This window comes from Neopsephotus bourkii, unplaced genomic scaffold, assembly GCF_033783945.1.
Source record: "Neopsephotus bourkii isolate Nb327-2 ecotype Australia unplaced genomic scaffold, CSIRO-AGI_Nbou_v1 NB_346, whole genome shotgun sequence".
Classification (NCBI taxonomy): domain Eukaryota; kingdom Metazoa; phylum Chordata; class Aves; order Psittaciformes; family Psittacidae; genus Neopsephotus; species Neopsephotus bourkii.
In genome coordinates this window covers 143,731-159,524 of record NW_026900852.1, presented here as the reverse complement: position 1 = coordinate 159,524, position 15,794 = coordinate 143,731, and the positions used below count along the sequence as shown (strand labels likewise).

At 45.7% G+C, this 15,794-nt stretch overlaps 1 protein-coding gene across 5 annotated transcripts in view; it reads left to right on the top strand.

Moving 5' to 3' along the window:
• Window positions 1-348: 348 nt before the first annotated feature.
• Window positions 349-15,794, top strand: part of UNC5D (unc-5 netrin receptor D) — a 135,075-nt gene continuing 119,629 nt past the window's right edge. For 4 of the 5 annotated variants that reach the window (XM_061348171.1, XM_061348168.1, XM_061348169.1 and 1 more), the window contains exon 1: window positions 15,125-15,329. In XM_061348171.1, coding sequence (XP_061204155.1) covers window positions 15,233-15,329 — 97 coding nt within the window. In that variant the 5' untranslated portion in view covers window positions 15,125-15,232. Of the gene's footprint in view, window positions 927-15,124; window positions 15,330-15,794 lie in introns of those variants that run through there. The other variant, XM_061348167.1, reaches the window with a different exon arrangement.

Below are 15,794 nucleotides of genomic sequence, written 5' to 3'. Positions count from 1 at the left end.
CTGAAGTCATTCCTCTTAGTAGCCTTTTATTACTCATTGATCTGCTGTTGCTAGTCCTGTAGTTCCCTATGTGGATTAGGAAGGGCTGCATTGCCAGGAGAGGGTGGTGTTTATTTTGGGATGGCAGAGGTAGGATACGCTGTCATCCCACAACACAGGAGCTGCTGGTCTCCAGCTGAGCTGTGTGAAGGGTCCACAAGTGCTCTTGCACCCTCTGCACTAGTGAAGAGGAGGCAGCTGTTTGCATTGAGCCACCTGATGGTGCTGGAATGCTGCATCCTGGGGCGGGGGGAGAGCATGGAGTTAATGCAGCTCAGATGATGAATGGTAACTAATGAAGCTTCAGCTGCTTGTGATCATCTGTGCAGACCCCAGATAACACCATTCCCAAAGTAGTTTAGGCTCTTTGTTTAGGTTCCTCGGTAGAGGAGGATGGTTTATTAGCTGCATAGTGTGGTAGAGCTGTTCTTGCTACTCATGTAATAACAAGCAGAGTGATTAAAAATCCGAAGGAAAGACAGGCTGTACTTTGGGGGTTTTCTGATTCAGAACTTGTCTATTAGTAGCTGTGAAGTCAGAGGAGCTAAATGAGGCTTTTTGGAATGGGACACACACACCAGCGTTAGCTGTGTGCTTGCTTGGAATAACAGAAATACGGCCTGTGCATGTGTGGACTGGAAAACAAGAGGTTGGTTTTGGTGTCTCTAACACCAAGAAACCGGAGGGAATGCAGGGCTGTGACACAGCCCTCTGCCTCCCCTGGAGCTGCTGAGTGTTTGCTCTGGCTGCACAAAGACCAGGATCCTCCTCAAGGGGCTGACACGTTATTTGCCTGAGTCAGAGAAGTGAAAGAATGGTACAGAAAGGCAGTGTGGTTAATTCCCTCCCACTGCTTTTGTTCCACAGGAGATCATTAAAGCTGAAAGGTAAGAGAGACGTTGTAACCCTTTCTTCCTTGTGTCCTATAAAGTAACGGCTGTATTTAGAATAACAGATACAGTCACTTTGGGGTTTTAATGAGGCTTTTGAAAATGTAGTTAAGAACCTGTCATCTCCCAGGAGTTAATTGATATTAAAGTTGGTGTTGCTCCTTCTAACGAATTGCAGGAAAGGAACAAAACTTTCCACGGTGAAACAGAAACCAGCAATTCCTTCTCTTTCTCAGCTTTAGCTTTCAGCACAGAGCAGTGACTACATGCTGCAGGTGTGACCCCAGAGGGATAAGGGATTTCACTGGAGCGTGGTTTTCATTCTATTCACTGACAGTGATCTAACCGGGTTTGTTTAATAACATTCCTTTTGTTCTGGCAGATAATCATGGGCTGGCCCAGATAGCATCACAAATTTGCTCCTTTCTGATAATGGGATCTTATCAGGGCTTCAGGAGCATATAGTGTTTTACAGGATATGGCTTTAATTAAAATGACAATATGGGACAGCTGAGGTTAGATTCTCCAGTCTGGCATCTCTGTAACATCAGACTGGAAAGGGACAGGGTAATAAATGTCTTTCATCTGCTATGAGAGAGAAGGTAGAGAACTATTTTGCTGACATATTAATCATCTGTTGGCTGGAGTTGCTGCTCTTGAAAGTCCTAAGGTAAGCTGTCTGTGGAGGCATATGGTAACTATAGACTATGCTGGTGGATGTCTAAATGGGCTAAAACTGAGATAGCAGGGTTTACACCTTTCTTTTCAGTCATTAGTGATGGAATCTTGGGTCTTTTGGTGTGGAATACAAGATTATTGGAGCTCTCTGCAAGATTATGGTTGTTTCTCAGTGGGGGTACAGTATCTTCTGTTTGGCCTGCATAATAGGCGATTTAATTGGAGTCTGCATGGTATCACTAAAGAAATGAGCATTGTAAGCAGCATTTCTAAGGCAGTGGGCTGGTTTGGAAAACACAGGCAGTATCTTCTACTCACAGTTCATCAACTTGGAAATTCAGAAATTAGCAAGGAATCAGAAATTTGCCTGGCTCTGAAAAAGCAAATAGGGAAACAGACGTATCCTGTGTGCTATACAGCACATACTGCACAAGGAAATGTATAACTTGACTAGTTCTTCAGTGCCTTCCATCAGATGTGTGCTGATGTTGAGTGCTTAGATAGATGAGAAGCTTTTCACAGCTCTCTGAACGCACTCTTGCACACCCCATGTGGAGTCAAAGCTCCAGGTTGTTTAAAGTTCACATCTCACAATTCACAAATCAATAGTAACCCCCAGCCAGGCAAAGGTTCCTTATCTTTGTGCTAGTTAATCCTTGCTTGTAGAGGCATTGGGCAGGGGATAGCAAGTCCTGCCTTATCTACAGCAAAGGCTGGCTATCAAAGCATTTGACACATGAAGAGCCTCACCTCCTCTAACCATGGGCTGTCTCAGGAGCTCTGCAGTCCTTGTTCCTGCTCTCCAGTTCAGTTTTGTATTGACAGCAGTCTCATCCTCTCCATCAAAGATCAAACGGGAGACTGTGTTGTACTGGTCTGGTGGTCCAGCGCTTACTGAGATAGCGATTATGTTGGTGGCTGATGAAAGAGGAAAATTTGCCTCAATTCCCTCCATAAAAGGTTGGTTCATTGTAATCCCATCATTCTGATGAGCAAGGGAAAATTAGTGTGCTTGAGCAGGACTCGATGTTAAACCTAATTCGACAAGCTGCTAACTAGGTGCGCTCATCTCCTCCTTCTGGAAGTTTTCAGCCCTTGAAGGTGCAACTGTGACACAGCAACACATCAAAGCAGGCATCTGCCTCTAAGCAGGTTGGCACCCTGAAGGTTTCAAGTACTAAGCATCTTCTAAATTGGCATTTCATTCTCTTACCACCCTAATGCAGTCAAGGCTACTTATGAGATGTCCTAAATAAGGAGAGATGACAATGCATGAAAAGGCACCAGAAATCAGCTGACTTAAGGGAAAACAGTTACTTTGAATCAGCAAGGCTGAAGTTAGTATTTTTGAATCATTGAGTTGCCTTGTAGAAACATAGAATAGAATGAAAAGGATTTTTTTTCTTCTTAATCTCTGTGCTTTTTTGTGCTTTGTTTTACTCCTGTGTATGTATTTTGTAGCTGTTAAAAGCTAAATGAAAGTGCTTTATATCCTGTGATTATTGGCTTTGAAATCAAAGGTTAAAGAAAGAAAACCACTCAATGTAGTTCTTTTCCTGAATTTATTAGGCTTATTTCCCTGCTGAATATCATGTTCTCAAAGCTTGATGTGGTGTTCTGCCTTGGTGAGAGAATGTAATACACAGTAATTTGATTGGGTTTAATTTTTCTTCATATCAAGGTCATGTCACTTGCAGTGCAGTTTTCATTACACAGCACTGGAAGAATTAGGTTTATGTCTTACTCTGTGAAACTCCTGGATGTATGAATATGTACATGTGTGTGTGTTAAATTACATGTGAAACACAGACTTCCTGTTAAAGCCCATTTGTGTTCTGATCCAGAGAGCAGAAAGTGCTATGACCTGAAACACTGTAGACTTTCTGTTACTGTAGGAAGTTTATTGCAAGTCACAGCTTTCTTCTATGGAAGTGCATTCTCCTGGTAGTACTTGCCTAGAGTCACATTCCCAGCTTAAAATATAGGAGCTGGCTTGGAAATGTGACATCTCTTTTTATCTTAGTTCATTACAATTACCCTTTAAATAATCAGTAATTACTCTCCTTTAACCTCTAGTTTTAACTTCAGACAGCAGTTATTTAATATTATTTCATCTTAAGCATTGGGGAACGTAAAAATCTGTATTTCAAAGCAATTTACTTTCAAATTTTTGTCATATGATGTGTGCTTCTAATAACTTAATAATTATTGTTACCTGGTCTGTCGTCTTCTGCCTCCCTTCCTCACAAATCTTCTTTATAGCATGAGCAAGGAATTGTCTACTTCAGCTGCTTCTGCATGGAGGCATAAAGAAGACTCAAAGCATGAAGTGCCCTGGCTGGAGGCTGAAGGGAAAAGTCCCTGTTAAGCACTGTACTTTAAAAGTGATGTGCTTCATTATGTGTTGGGCTTTGGTGTGTTAGGTCTTTTGCAGTAAAAAATCATATGTGAATTGATATGATCTGATGATCCCATTCTCTGGACTTACAGTAGTCACAGTCAGATTCTCCAACCAAAAGTTAGAGCCTTGCTTGATAGAAGTGAAGAATATGTAACAGAGCCTCAAAAATGAGAGGGGAGATGTAACCAGGAGGGGGGAATTGACTTGCCCTGAAGGCTTCATCCAGGTTAGTGGTTTCCTGCAGCCTGAACTAGTGTCCTAGTGCTCCTTCCTTTAATGTATTATACCGACAAGTACAAAACGTACACCAGTAATGACCTTGGATAACTTAGATATGAATTTTGAGGGAGTGTTTGACCTTGAAGCATTCAGCAGCAGAGCTACATTTTCTTTTGTCCACGATAGCAGTACAATTTTCAGTGTTGTAATTGTCTTTGTTACCTGTTTGGGAGTTGTAATCACTTGTAAAGAAATAGCTCTCTAGGCTCTGTTGCCTGCTATGAAAGTGAAAGGATTGTGCGTGATGAAATGCATTCAGTTCTGCAAATTTCTTTTGCAATGACAAATGCCTCAACTATGGGAGAATAGGAGCCACATCAAAAGTGAGTTTTATGCAGTGATGATTAGTTCCTGTGCAGGGGGAAGCTGCACCCAAGTAAAACATAAAATGGGCACACTTTGAATACTACAGGTATGATGTAAGTAAAATATTTCCTCCTTTATCTGCCAACACCTGGATATGGGGATGTATTTTCACTCACTGAAGCAGATGTACTTGTAAATCCTTAAGATGCCTTCGAGATTAGAGGGAATTTCTCTATTTTTAGTAAGTTTTCCTGGTAAAACACCACCACAGGAAGTCGGGTCTTGATAAGCAAAGCAAAAAGGCCCTGTATTCCACTTCTTTCTTTCCAGGGCTCAGCAAGTTTTCCCTAAAGCGAGAGAAAATTGTGCTTCATCTTTCACAGAGGCCACTTCCACTGAGCTACTGACTTCACGGTCTCTTGTGTGATTACTTATGACAGAGTTCATTGTATTTTGTTTGAGAACATAATTAAGCCTTTAGTGCATGACAGTCGGGTGGCTAGTCAGTGTTAACAGTGCTTACTGCTTCCCTCTGCTGCATAGAGCTAGAACTGCTTGCCTGTCTTGCAGAGGCACTGCTGGTCAGGGGGAGATCATAGGGATGGGTGTGAGGGTGTGCCTGTGGAGTGCACTGATGCAGTTCAGTCCAAGCTGGTGAAGCTCTCATGGCTGTCTCTTAAAGTGCTTTTGATTCCACTTAAAGTTGCCTTTTGATTCCACTGCCACTGGAAACTTGGCAGGAAGGATCCTGTGGACACAGGTGACTCCAGCCGAGGGTCTGACTCGGCTGACGCAGTGGTTCATGTCCCTTAGCGTGCTTGTTGACAGCATTCTGATGTAGCCCAGTCTCTAATTGCAAACCACTTGCAGGAAGGTTTACTAAATTCCATGCTGCCAACTCCTTTTATCAATTCCCACTGTATTGTGTATTTCAAACCTCAGAGAAGCATTTATACAGCCAGTTCTTGACAGGTGGAACAGGTTAATTCATCTGAAAAAGCAGCAGTGTTTTGGCTGATGGCAAAGGGCTCGTTGAAATGCTGAACAGGCAGGCTCTTCTCTCTGCCCCTACCTGGAGGTTGGTTTTCTGACGCTGCAAAGCATGCTAAACATGGTGCTAGTTGTTATCCATCACAGGTATAGAGCAGTGTCATTAGTGAACTGACTTCTGAGATCAAATGGGGTGCTAAAGCTGCTGCAGGGTGGGGAGAAAAACATGGTTATGGCTAGCTTAGGAGTGTCTGATATCATAAATGTGGTGGGGTTTGAGGCAGAAGGCATCATCCCATTACATGAACAATACTAACCATGTATTTTTTCCACTTGCTGCAGAATTTACTGTGTCTGCTACCAGTGCGTGGATGTTATGTGACTGCCAGGGCAGTGTACTCTTATTATTGGATACTAGTAATAGGAATAAAACCCTGTAAAACATAATAGGACTAAAAACCTGTGGGGCTATCTGAATCTGTCATGTTGGGAATTATACTGGAAAACTTACAAGTTTAAGAACATACAGGAAATCGTGTGGTTATAAAACTATATGAAACCATCAGGAAGTTTGGCACTATCCACCTGTGAACTCTTATTTATATTCTGTGGCAACTTTTTATCAGAGGAAGCTGAATTACAGCCTTCAAATGAGAGCTTATGTCACAAAATCTGCTTTGTTGGAGGACTTTTCAGTGACACCATCACGCGCCATGCTTCTGAGCTAGGAATAGCTTGTAAGTGCAATGCTGAAGGACCACCTTTGTCCTTTCACAGCCTGAGCTGCTGCTAGTCAGTAATTAAACAGGATTGTATGGCCCAGACCTGTCATTCCCACCCTTGTGCCACTCCTGGCACTTGTGTGATGTGGTGAACCACATCAGGACATTAATGCAGCTTATAAAATGGAATAGCTAATATCTGAACAGCTTTTCTTGCAGGAATTTCCTCTTAATTCAGGAACTGGTTGCAGTAGCTGTATAGCTGCCACCTCTCTCTGCACAACCGCATCACCTGCTCAGCTGTAGTAAGTTCTGTAAAGTCTCTTGTCAGTGTTGTCATCCCTGCCATACAACACTTGTTCATCTCACAGTGGAGTTACAGAGATCCTTTGATGTGCTCTTTTAAATTATACTTGCCTGAGAGATACTTGGTTCTTCTTCAAAAACCTCAAGCAGTTGCAGAAGTGAGTGGATGGCCGGGGGATCTGCCACCTTTCTACATGTGTAATGTGCTAAGCTCACACAACTCGCTTCTCCACCGCTGTGTATATGACTGTTGAGTGGGAAGAGGGCAAAATCATCCTGTAAGAGACCTGTGTCTTGTACTAGATCCCTCCATGGCTGGACATGCTGCAGGGTGATCATTTGGCCCTGCAGTGATCTCCATCAAAGAATGACTTACCAGGCTTGTACACTCCTGCTGCAGTCCCAGAGCTTTCCATGGGCAGGCTCATCTGCCCTTCCATGGCCTGGGAAGCAGGGCCTAAGGGGCAGGAGTTCAGCAGCAGAGACAAGTCTGACAGAGCGGGATTCCGGGGGTGGCAGGAGGTCAGCAGCACACTCCATGAGAATGGTGGGAGCTGTCAGTGATTGGGTTCTTTGCCTTCTCATCACATTAAATGGGGAGAGCAGCTTGTCTGGCAGGTGCTTGATTGATGCACATTAACTGACACTAGTCAGAAAATGCTGTGGCTTGCGCTGAAGCGGGCTTCTCTTGTTTCTCTGAAATAATGCTTCAGTAGTTAAGGAACTGCTCAACTACTTGTTGTCTTTCACACCTGAGATAATCAAGCAGTTGTGTTTTGTGATGTGTGACTAATGATAAATAATTCAGAGCTGTGGTTACTAGGTGGATGCCCTCTGCGTTTGCACTGGAGATGAACATGAAAATAAGATAGCAAAGAGTTCACTTCCCCCTTTTCCTCTTGCTGCTGAGGAGTCATCATTATGTGGTCATTTCAGAGGCACAATTAGGTAACTTAATGATACGACACCTGCATATTCCTGGTCCTGGCAAGATTGTTCTTAATTAGGATAAAAATCATCTCCCCTTTCTCATGGCTCGCTGTGAGGCTTCAGTGCACTGGCTTGCAAAAAGGGGAGAAGGAGCTGTGTGTGATCAGTCCTGTGCATTAGCAAATCAAATGGAGGTGAAGTGTCCCTAATCAAGCCAGGCATGTTTGTAATTTAGATGACTGGTGCCTCCTTCAGCATCTTTCCCGAAACACCCCAGGCTTCACAGGAAGCATCCAGGCTAAAACTCCACTTGTCTCGTTAACCCTTGTCTGGAGCATTAACCTCTTCCTTTGCTTGCTACCTGATGATCTCTCTTTGCCAGGTTCCATACAAGGATTCTCTGAGCTTTTCAGGCTGGGTTTGGGTTTTGGTGGTTGATTTTTTTTTTCCCTTTAGGAGGAGTTAAGGGGGGGCTGCTCTTCAATTACAATGCTCCTTTATGTGTTTCTGTTGTCTCAGGACCTGTGTTTCTGTCCCTCCGCATGTCACGACTGGTCTGTAATCATGCGTAGTCACTGAGGATCTCTCGCCCTCGCTGGTTAATTGCCAGAGGAAGGTCTCAGCAAGTTGTGCTCTGCTGTGCTGTGTAAGTTTGGATCAAAAAACGTGGCAATAACTTCCCGCTTGATGAGAAGGTTCTGAACTTGTTCAGTAATCGCCTTTTGAGAGCAGCACTACCTCTGGCTGAGACTGAAATAGCCAGGCATGTCACTCACTTTTTTTCTGTGCTGGCAGAACAGAAACAGGCTTGCCCAGTGTTTCTTGTCCCTTGCCCTCTAACTCTACTCTCGCTTGCAGTCAGTAGCATCCCTGCCAGCTCTGAACTGTACTGCGATGGCTGTGCTGTTTTGAAGTATCTCTCAGATAGTCTCTTACTGCTGGAATGTGTAACCTTTTCCTTTTAACCCCAAATTACAAATAACTAGGCCACGGAACTGCTTGTCTAATGCCCTGCTGCTTTGGATTTTCTTTGCTCTCAAGGCACACTTCCTCATCCACATGTATTTCTCGCCCTTGCATCATCTGTTTCTTGTTGTGTACCTCCCATTCCAAGGGAAAATTCAGTCAGGAAGATCTGAGCCAGGATGCTAAATCTGGAATGGATGCTTAGGGAGTGACTTTAAAGGATGGGGAGTACCAGTGATGTGTTTTCTGCTTGCAGGCTGAGCTCTTGTGCAGAGGTTAGAGCCCACTGAGCAGCTGCCCTTTGTCTGTAACCCAGCTGCAGCCACAACAGGAGTGCCTGGATGTGTGACAAGGGTAGGTGGGATCAGAGTTTTAATTTGTGTGGAGAAATCTAAAAGGGCATGGAGATAAAATAATAATTAATGCTGAAGTAGGAATTCTTTGCCCAATTGTAGGAAATGCTGTGCAGGTAAAATGAAATGCAGCTGATTTCTCCAAATTATAAGTCAAACAGTGAATTGGCTTTTAAGATTATGACATTTTCTAAATGCCTGGGTCTTATGATTCTTCAGATCGATTAGTGAAGTTCAGATGCTCATCACCCCCTTGGCATGTTAATGCGCATTTCCTATTTGGATGCACAGCCAGCCACTTCAGCACTTTCCTTTTTATCAGATTAACTTTGCTCTGTGGTGTCTGTCGATTTTTGGAATGAGTAAACACAGGAGAATGCAAATAGTTGTATTGTATTTCATCTTACATTAATCAACTGGCAAATAATACAGATTTTAACTCATCGGAAATGATGGCTTATGACAGCTCAAATGGTGACTTCAAAGCAAGTGGAATGGAGTTGTTTAAATAACCTTCAGAGACTTTTTGAAGGTGTATTATTGCCCCATCTCTGAGGAGGCTGAAGTTCATCCTTTGGAATGAAAGGGGGTTTTATTCATATGGAAATAAAGTAACACAAAACTTCAGAGCCACACTCATTTCAAGTTACTAAAATGTAGAATAAGGAAACACCTTTGCAAACTAAAGCTGACGATAGTTATGTACATTGCAAAGAGTAAGACTACACTACGGATCAGAGGTTAACATGCTGCTGTGATAGCCCAAGAAAAGGTAAAGCAGAAATTGGCATATGTAGCTGTGACTGTCCTTGTGCTTGCTGCATTCCAGGCACTCTGTCCACCACTGAGCTGGGGTTACATTGCAGAGCAGAATAATGCAGGCATCCTGAGATACTCTCAGATAAGTCTTGCTAAGCTTTAGAAAGTAGATATGACAGGAAATCTAGGTAATGTCTTCAGGTACATGTATATACAGAGTCAGTTATTCAGCCACTAGATGTCATAACGCAGAGCTGTAAAGCCAGCATGAGCAGCGGTGCGCAGGAAGTACAGAGCTGGGACTCTGCAGTTTTTAGCCTGTGTACTCTCAATTCCTGGAATACTGCTGAAGAGACTGTGAAACAACTGGGAGTTAGGCTATTTGTGGAAGGCTTATGTGCAGGCTGTGGCTGGCTTATTAATTGCCATCATACATGTAGGTTACGATACTGGTGTAGCAGATGCTATGGCAACTCAGTCTGTTAGGGATGGTTTCTGTGTACCATGTGGCTGGTCCCTTGCTGCTGAACGTTTCTGTTGTACTTGGGGTAGTTGGTCATACTGCTTTGTAGGATTTTACAAAGTCACATAAGGATCCAGACCCAGGGTGTCAGTGCTTAGAGCTGCCTACATGATGTGTACAGTGAAAACAGGTTGTAAACAGGCATTCCATGCCTAGGAAGGGCTTCTGGGGCAAACCTTATTGCAGAGATGGAGACATGATTGGACAGAACTAATATCTGGGCATTGTATTGCATTGTGGGCCTCTCAGAGTGCATCCTTTAAAGGGGAAGGGATATGGGACTGCATGAAGTGTCAGGCGATCCAAAGCTGTAACAGATCCAGCTCTCTGTTTTGTATGGAGAGAGCTCTTCAGGATAGCAGAGAGGCAGCTATAGACTATCATAAACTTGAGGGCACAGGAAGAAGAACAGGCTGAATTTCAGCTGTGATTCTGCATATTCATGATGTGGATGCAACACTCATCCTTTATCTCTGTATGTTTGGTGCGTAAGATTGGCTTTGCTGGTCAGACTGAGGGGAGCACTAGTTGCTCAGGCAAACCAAGTGTAGCGTTTTTCTCATGCTCTCCTCTTTCAGCCACTGGTGAATGGGCTCTTCTGGAGGTTGCTTATACATTATATTAGGTTTAATATTCACTGATGTGCTTATTGCCTGTGAAGTTGGCTAATTCCTTTTGAGCCCTGCTCTCGTGCCCTCTGGGATTGCTTCATAAAATATGCATGTACAGGACTGTGATAAAGATCTCCACAACTAAAAATACATCAGGCTGGATTTTGTCTTCATCTGACTGATACAGAGCACATCTGCATGGTACAGCCAGCACTCCTTTTACGTTTGGGCAACCCAAATACAGGCCCCGTTGTCAAAATACGTTGAAAACTCAAAATGAAGCCATAACTGCTGCAAGCAAGTAGTATCATCCTTAAACACAGTAATACCATCTCATACTTCCTGCACAGCCTTGGGCTGGGAGCGTGTATTACAGCATTACAGCAGCAATCCTGTCCTTCAGGTGCTTCAGCAATTAATTCAGGTTAGATTTAGACAGAAGGAGCACATTGCTTGTGTCCTGTGTTAGGTGTGTGCAGTGAAGAGAGAAACAAGATGTTTTTCTTTCTCCTGACACAGGCACACCCCGGTCTTCAGACCCAACAAACGCTGTCTGAGTACATGGGAGTGTTGAAGGGGCCACAGGAGGAATTTAATCCACTTCTACCTTCGCTGCATGGAGTTATGATTACTCATTTGAGCCCAGACTTCCCCTTCTTCTTGCCTTACGACAGACAGGGTCCACTTCTTTAGTTGGATGCTATGAAGTAAAAGGCCGAATTGAATGGAATGTGCTTTCAGGTGAAAGGCTTGTCCCTGCATTATTTCTGTGTGAGCAGATTGTGGGCTCACAGGTATCACAGTATCCTCACAATTACAACTCCTCCAGGTAGATTGGATCATTTTGCAGATCCCATTTTGTTTAAGGTGCTCTTGTGAGGGAAGGAGAGAAAAGGGGAAGGATAAATGTTGGAAATACGTTAAAAGCAAGTAGGATTTCCTTTTATTATTGGCTTCTGTCACTGCTACTGAGCCCATTCAAAGTGCTTCATGCGATTTGTCTATTTATGTGCTGTTACAGTTGGGTGTTCTTGCTTGCTCCTGAATTACTTACCTATTATACAGACGTGATACGTGCATTAGAGCCAACTGATACGTGTCTAGTGTTCTCTGTGATATACATAAATGGTTTAGATGCGTTTATTCTCCTTTTATCATTATATGCATTATGCATAGCAATGGTACATTCTATTGGATGCCTGTGCCATCACAGGTATGTTTTTACTTGCAAAAGCTGGCAAGTGAAGCAGCTTCATCTGCTTCTGAAAGCAGTGACCTCCCCCAGCCTGTTATCATGCTCAGGTGATATGGATTCTGATTTATTGCACATCACAGGTGGGTTACTCCAAGGTCATACATCAAAGAAGAAACAAAATGTAATCACCTGCCTGCAAATCTTTATGTAGCACTGGAGATGGAGACTGAAAGCACCTTTGCAAACTCAGCTGGAACATTCTGCTGAGCTTCCAGGGTGGGGAAGGTGATTTATTTCTTATTCTTCACCCCCTTCAGGCTGTAGCTGTATGGCTTATTGAAAACTATTAGGGTATTGATGTAATCTAGCTAGAAAATATTGCTTCATAGTTGTAAAGTGCTGTGTGCTTAATGAGTTAATGTGGTTGAAGAGTGTAGGAATCTCTTTAGCAACCCGCTCAGCCACACAGTATGAGATGGAACCTGAGATGGAGACAAAACCTGTGCTCAGAAGCATCTGTTGATGAGGTGATGGCAGAGCTGAAGGCCAGAGCTGAGGCTTTTGGCTACAGGTTCTGTTCCTCCTGTAAGCACTTTCCTGCTCTCTGGGCATGTGATTGCTATGATCAAGGTGCTCAAGAAAGTTGCTTTGGTTTTGTTTGTTTCTCCCATTCAATTTCTGTTCCACATCCTTTTTTCAGCAGCTGCATCAAACTTTAGGCTGTTGGATTCTAGGAAATACAGACTACCGCACGTGGGATATGGACTTTGTCAGAAAAAGGAATATTGCTCATTGCAACATTTAACCCTTGAAGTGCTAGGGATGAGCAAATATCTTCCTTGCAGCATTTTCAGCTTCCCCATTCATTTTCCTCCATTAATCCTCTTTGGACCCTCCTTTGGATCCTGTTTCAGCCTGTCTCCCACCCTGCTACCAAAGGTAGATTCTTGCTTTCCCTCTGACTTTCCTTTTGGTAAAACACTGTAAGTAGCCTCCAGTCACACAAATACAGCAGCACATTGGACTGCATGTCCAGAGCTTCAGTGCTGTACGTTACCAGTGTGCATTGGTGCTTAGAGAGGGTGGAACTTCACCATTAGCTGCGTTCCACCAGCTCAGAAACTGCTGCATCTTTCCCCAGCCTAAGAGTTTGTCTTTGTGGCATATTGGCTTATTTGCGTTTCAAGTGCACTGATTGAAGTTACCAGCTGTTGCCCTTTTTTCCTACTTTTGCTCTCTTCTTCCCCGTCATATTTGCGTTATAAACAGAGAACTTGATATTTTTAGCTGAAGCACCAAACATGGACTCCGTGGCGTAGGCAAAAATAGATAATCATTTGGGCTTGAAGCAGAAGTGGCTGCATATATGTGCTAGAAACCAGGGCTGGCATGGTCAGGCTTTAAAGGAAGGATGCTCATGTGAAAACTTGCCTGTGTAGCCTCCTAGTTCTGGTCCCTGTTGGTTGGGTTTGGTTTTGTTTTCCTTTTGGAACCCACTGAACGTGGAGAATGACTTAAAAGGCTGTTGAAGAAAATGTATTTCTTTGTAAATTTGCTCTTTGCCTTTGCAGCCATGCTCTTTGTGAGCTGAAGTCTGGATAGTGCGTGATAGAAGGGGAATAAGAGATCTTCTGATGTGATGGTCTCAGATACTGCTTTGTTTTTCCTCTCTTTAAACTCTGTTTACAAAGTCCTTTTCCTTTAATTCCTTGTTTCCTTCTGGACACAGCACAAAGCTGGCTATAGGAGCACCAATGGATAAGCCCCTTCCTTAAGTCTATGCAACTAATCCAACCGCATGTTTTAGAAACACTTTGTACATGGTAACCGAGTCCTCTCAGACTTGAGGTGTGTGTGAAGCCAGGGCAGAGTGAACTTGGTGCAATTGCACAATCTATGGATGGGAATAAATGCCATGTTCTGACTCTCATGGTCTTGGCACCTAATGAAAATGGAGCTTATTTCCACATGAAAGGGAAATGGAGAACAAATACAGTGTTTCAGGGGTATTTTCTTGAGTGAGCCCGGAGGAGGAGGCCCATGGGGGCTGGAGCAGCTCTGCTCTGCAGCCAGGCTGAGAGAGCTGGGCTGGGTCAGCCTGGAGAACAAAAGGCTCTGTAAGAGGAGGCCTTAGAGCAGCCTGATACCAAACGTGATCCAGTTGTCCTCGTGGTGTGGCAGGAATCTCATGGTGAGATACTTCAGTAACCTCAAATCCTATTTTGCACCTTTTCCTGCTTCATTCCTGCAGTTTTCTTATCCCGCTGACACACCACATCTCCCTCTGGTGTTTTTCCTCTCCCCCTTGATCCCTGTGGTAAAGAAACACGATTTCAGGAATCGGAGCAGTGTTGGTGATGCCTGAGGATAGTTTGGGGAAGAACTGGTGTTCCCGACCGAAAGTTGCTCCTGTAGCAACTTACCTGCTCTTCGAGTGGTACTTGTGTTTTCCAAGTCCTGATTGATTGAACCTGTGCATTGTAAAACAGCACCAAACTGGTCGGGTTTTGGCCTTATTTGCTTGGGTGAGCCATGCATCCTCCTCAGGTGTGTAATAATGCTCACATGCGATTAGCTGCGGGGGAAAGGGAAACAGTGACACTGCTGGTAAGAGAAAGCATTTTTGATCATCGAGCCATGCGGTGTTCAATGAAGACGCGCAAACCGGGCTTGCTTTGGGCGGGGGGTGGCTGCAGTCGCGTTTCCCTCTCGGTAGGAGCAGCACTTGTTGTGTCCAGAGGTGTGGATTTAACACCGGGGGGGAGTTGCGCTCCCCGCGTAAACCCGCGCTTGGCTCACGCGCGTTTTACGCAGCAAAGTTGGGGCGAGCCCCGCGCCCGTCGCTGCTGGGGGCGGTGTTTGCGGGAGCCCGGTCCCGCCGGGCGTTACCGCACCCTGGGGCTGCGGGGCGGGGGGGGGGGGGGGGGGAGATGTCCGCACCCCACCCCCCCCCGGCAGATCCCGCCCAGCGCGCGCCGAAGAGGCTGGGGGGAGGGGCGGCTCATTAGGGATGCGGGCGCGCGCCGCGCCTCGGTAGTCGGCGGTGGCCGGAGCGCGGAGAGGAGCAGCGCGGAGCGGAGCCGCTGCCCCCCCCCCCCCCGCCTCGAACCGCTCCGCATCTGGAGACGGGGGGGAGAGAAGGGGCAAACGCACCCCAAAACACCGAAAAGGGGGCGAATTCGCTGGCTTGAGCTCGACCCCGGAGGGACCGAGGGGAGCTTCGCGTCCCTCCTCCTCCCCGCAGCCGCCGCACGGGAGAGGCGCAGGAGTTGCGGGGGGCCAGCATGGGCCGAGGGGCTGCGAGGAGCCGCTGCCCCCCGCGCCTGGAGCGGTGGCTGCTTCTGCTGCTGGGGCTCTGCGGATGGACGGCGGCGCTGCGAGGTGAGCGGGACGCGCCGGTACCTGCCCGCACCCCGAGGGAAGGGGAAAGAGGGGGGGTCCCACCGGTTGCTCGTGGCAGCGCGGAGCGGAGGGAGCCGCGGTTCAGGGGTGCGGGGTTAGGGTGAGGGGAGTCCGGCTGTCCCGCGGCGGTGGGTGCGGGATCCGCGGTGACCTCTTCTGGCAGCGAGGAGCGGGGTACCTGTGGAGCAGAGCCAGTACCGGGGGTTGGATGTGCTACACGCGGCTGTCTGCTGTTCGTGCCCGTGAAAGGTGGATGTTTGGGGGGTTCGGGGTGCCCGTTATTTAACTTCCACCTGGTGAACCGCTTGAGTGACACAGTGTCTTTAAAGCAAATAGCCAGAGGATGCCAGCAGCGCCTCATCGTCTGGCATCCGACGCCTTGGCTGGTCTGTCTGGACTTACCAAAGTGCTTGGAGTGCTTGGGAAGCGCGTGTGTACGTGGGG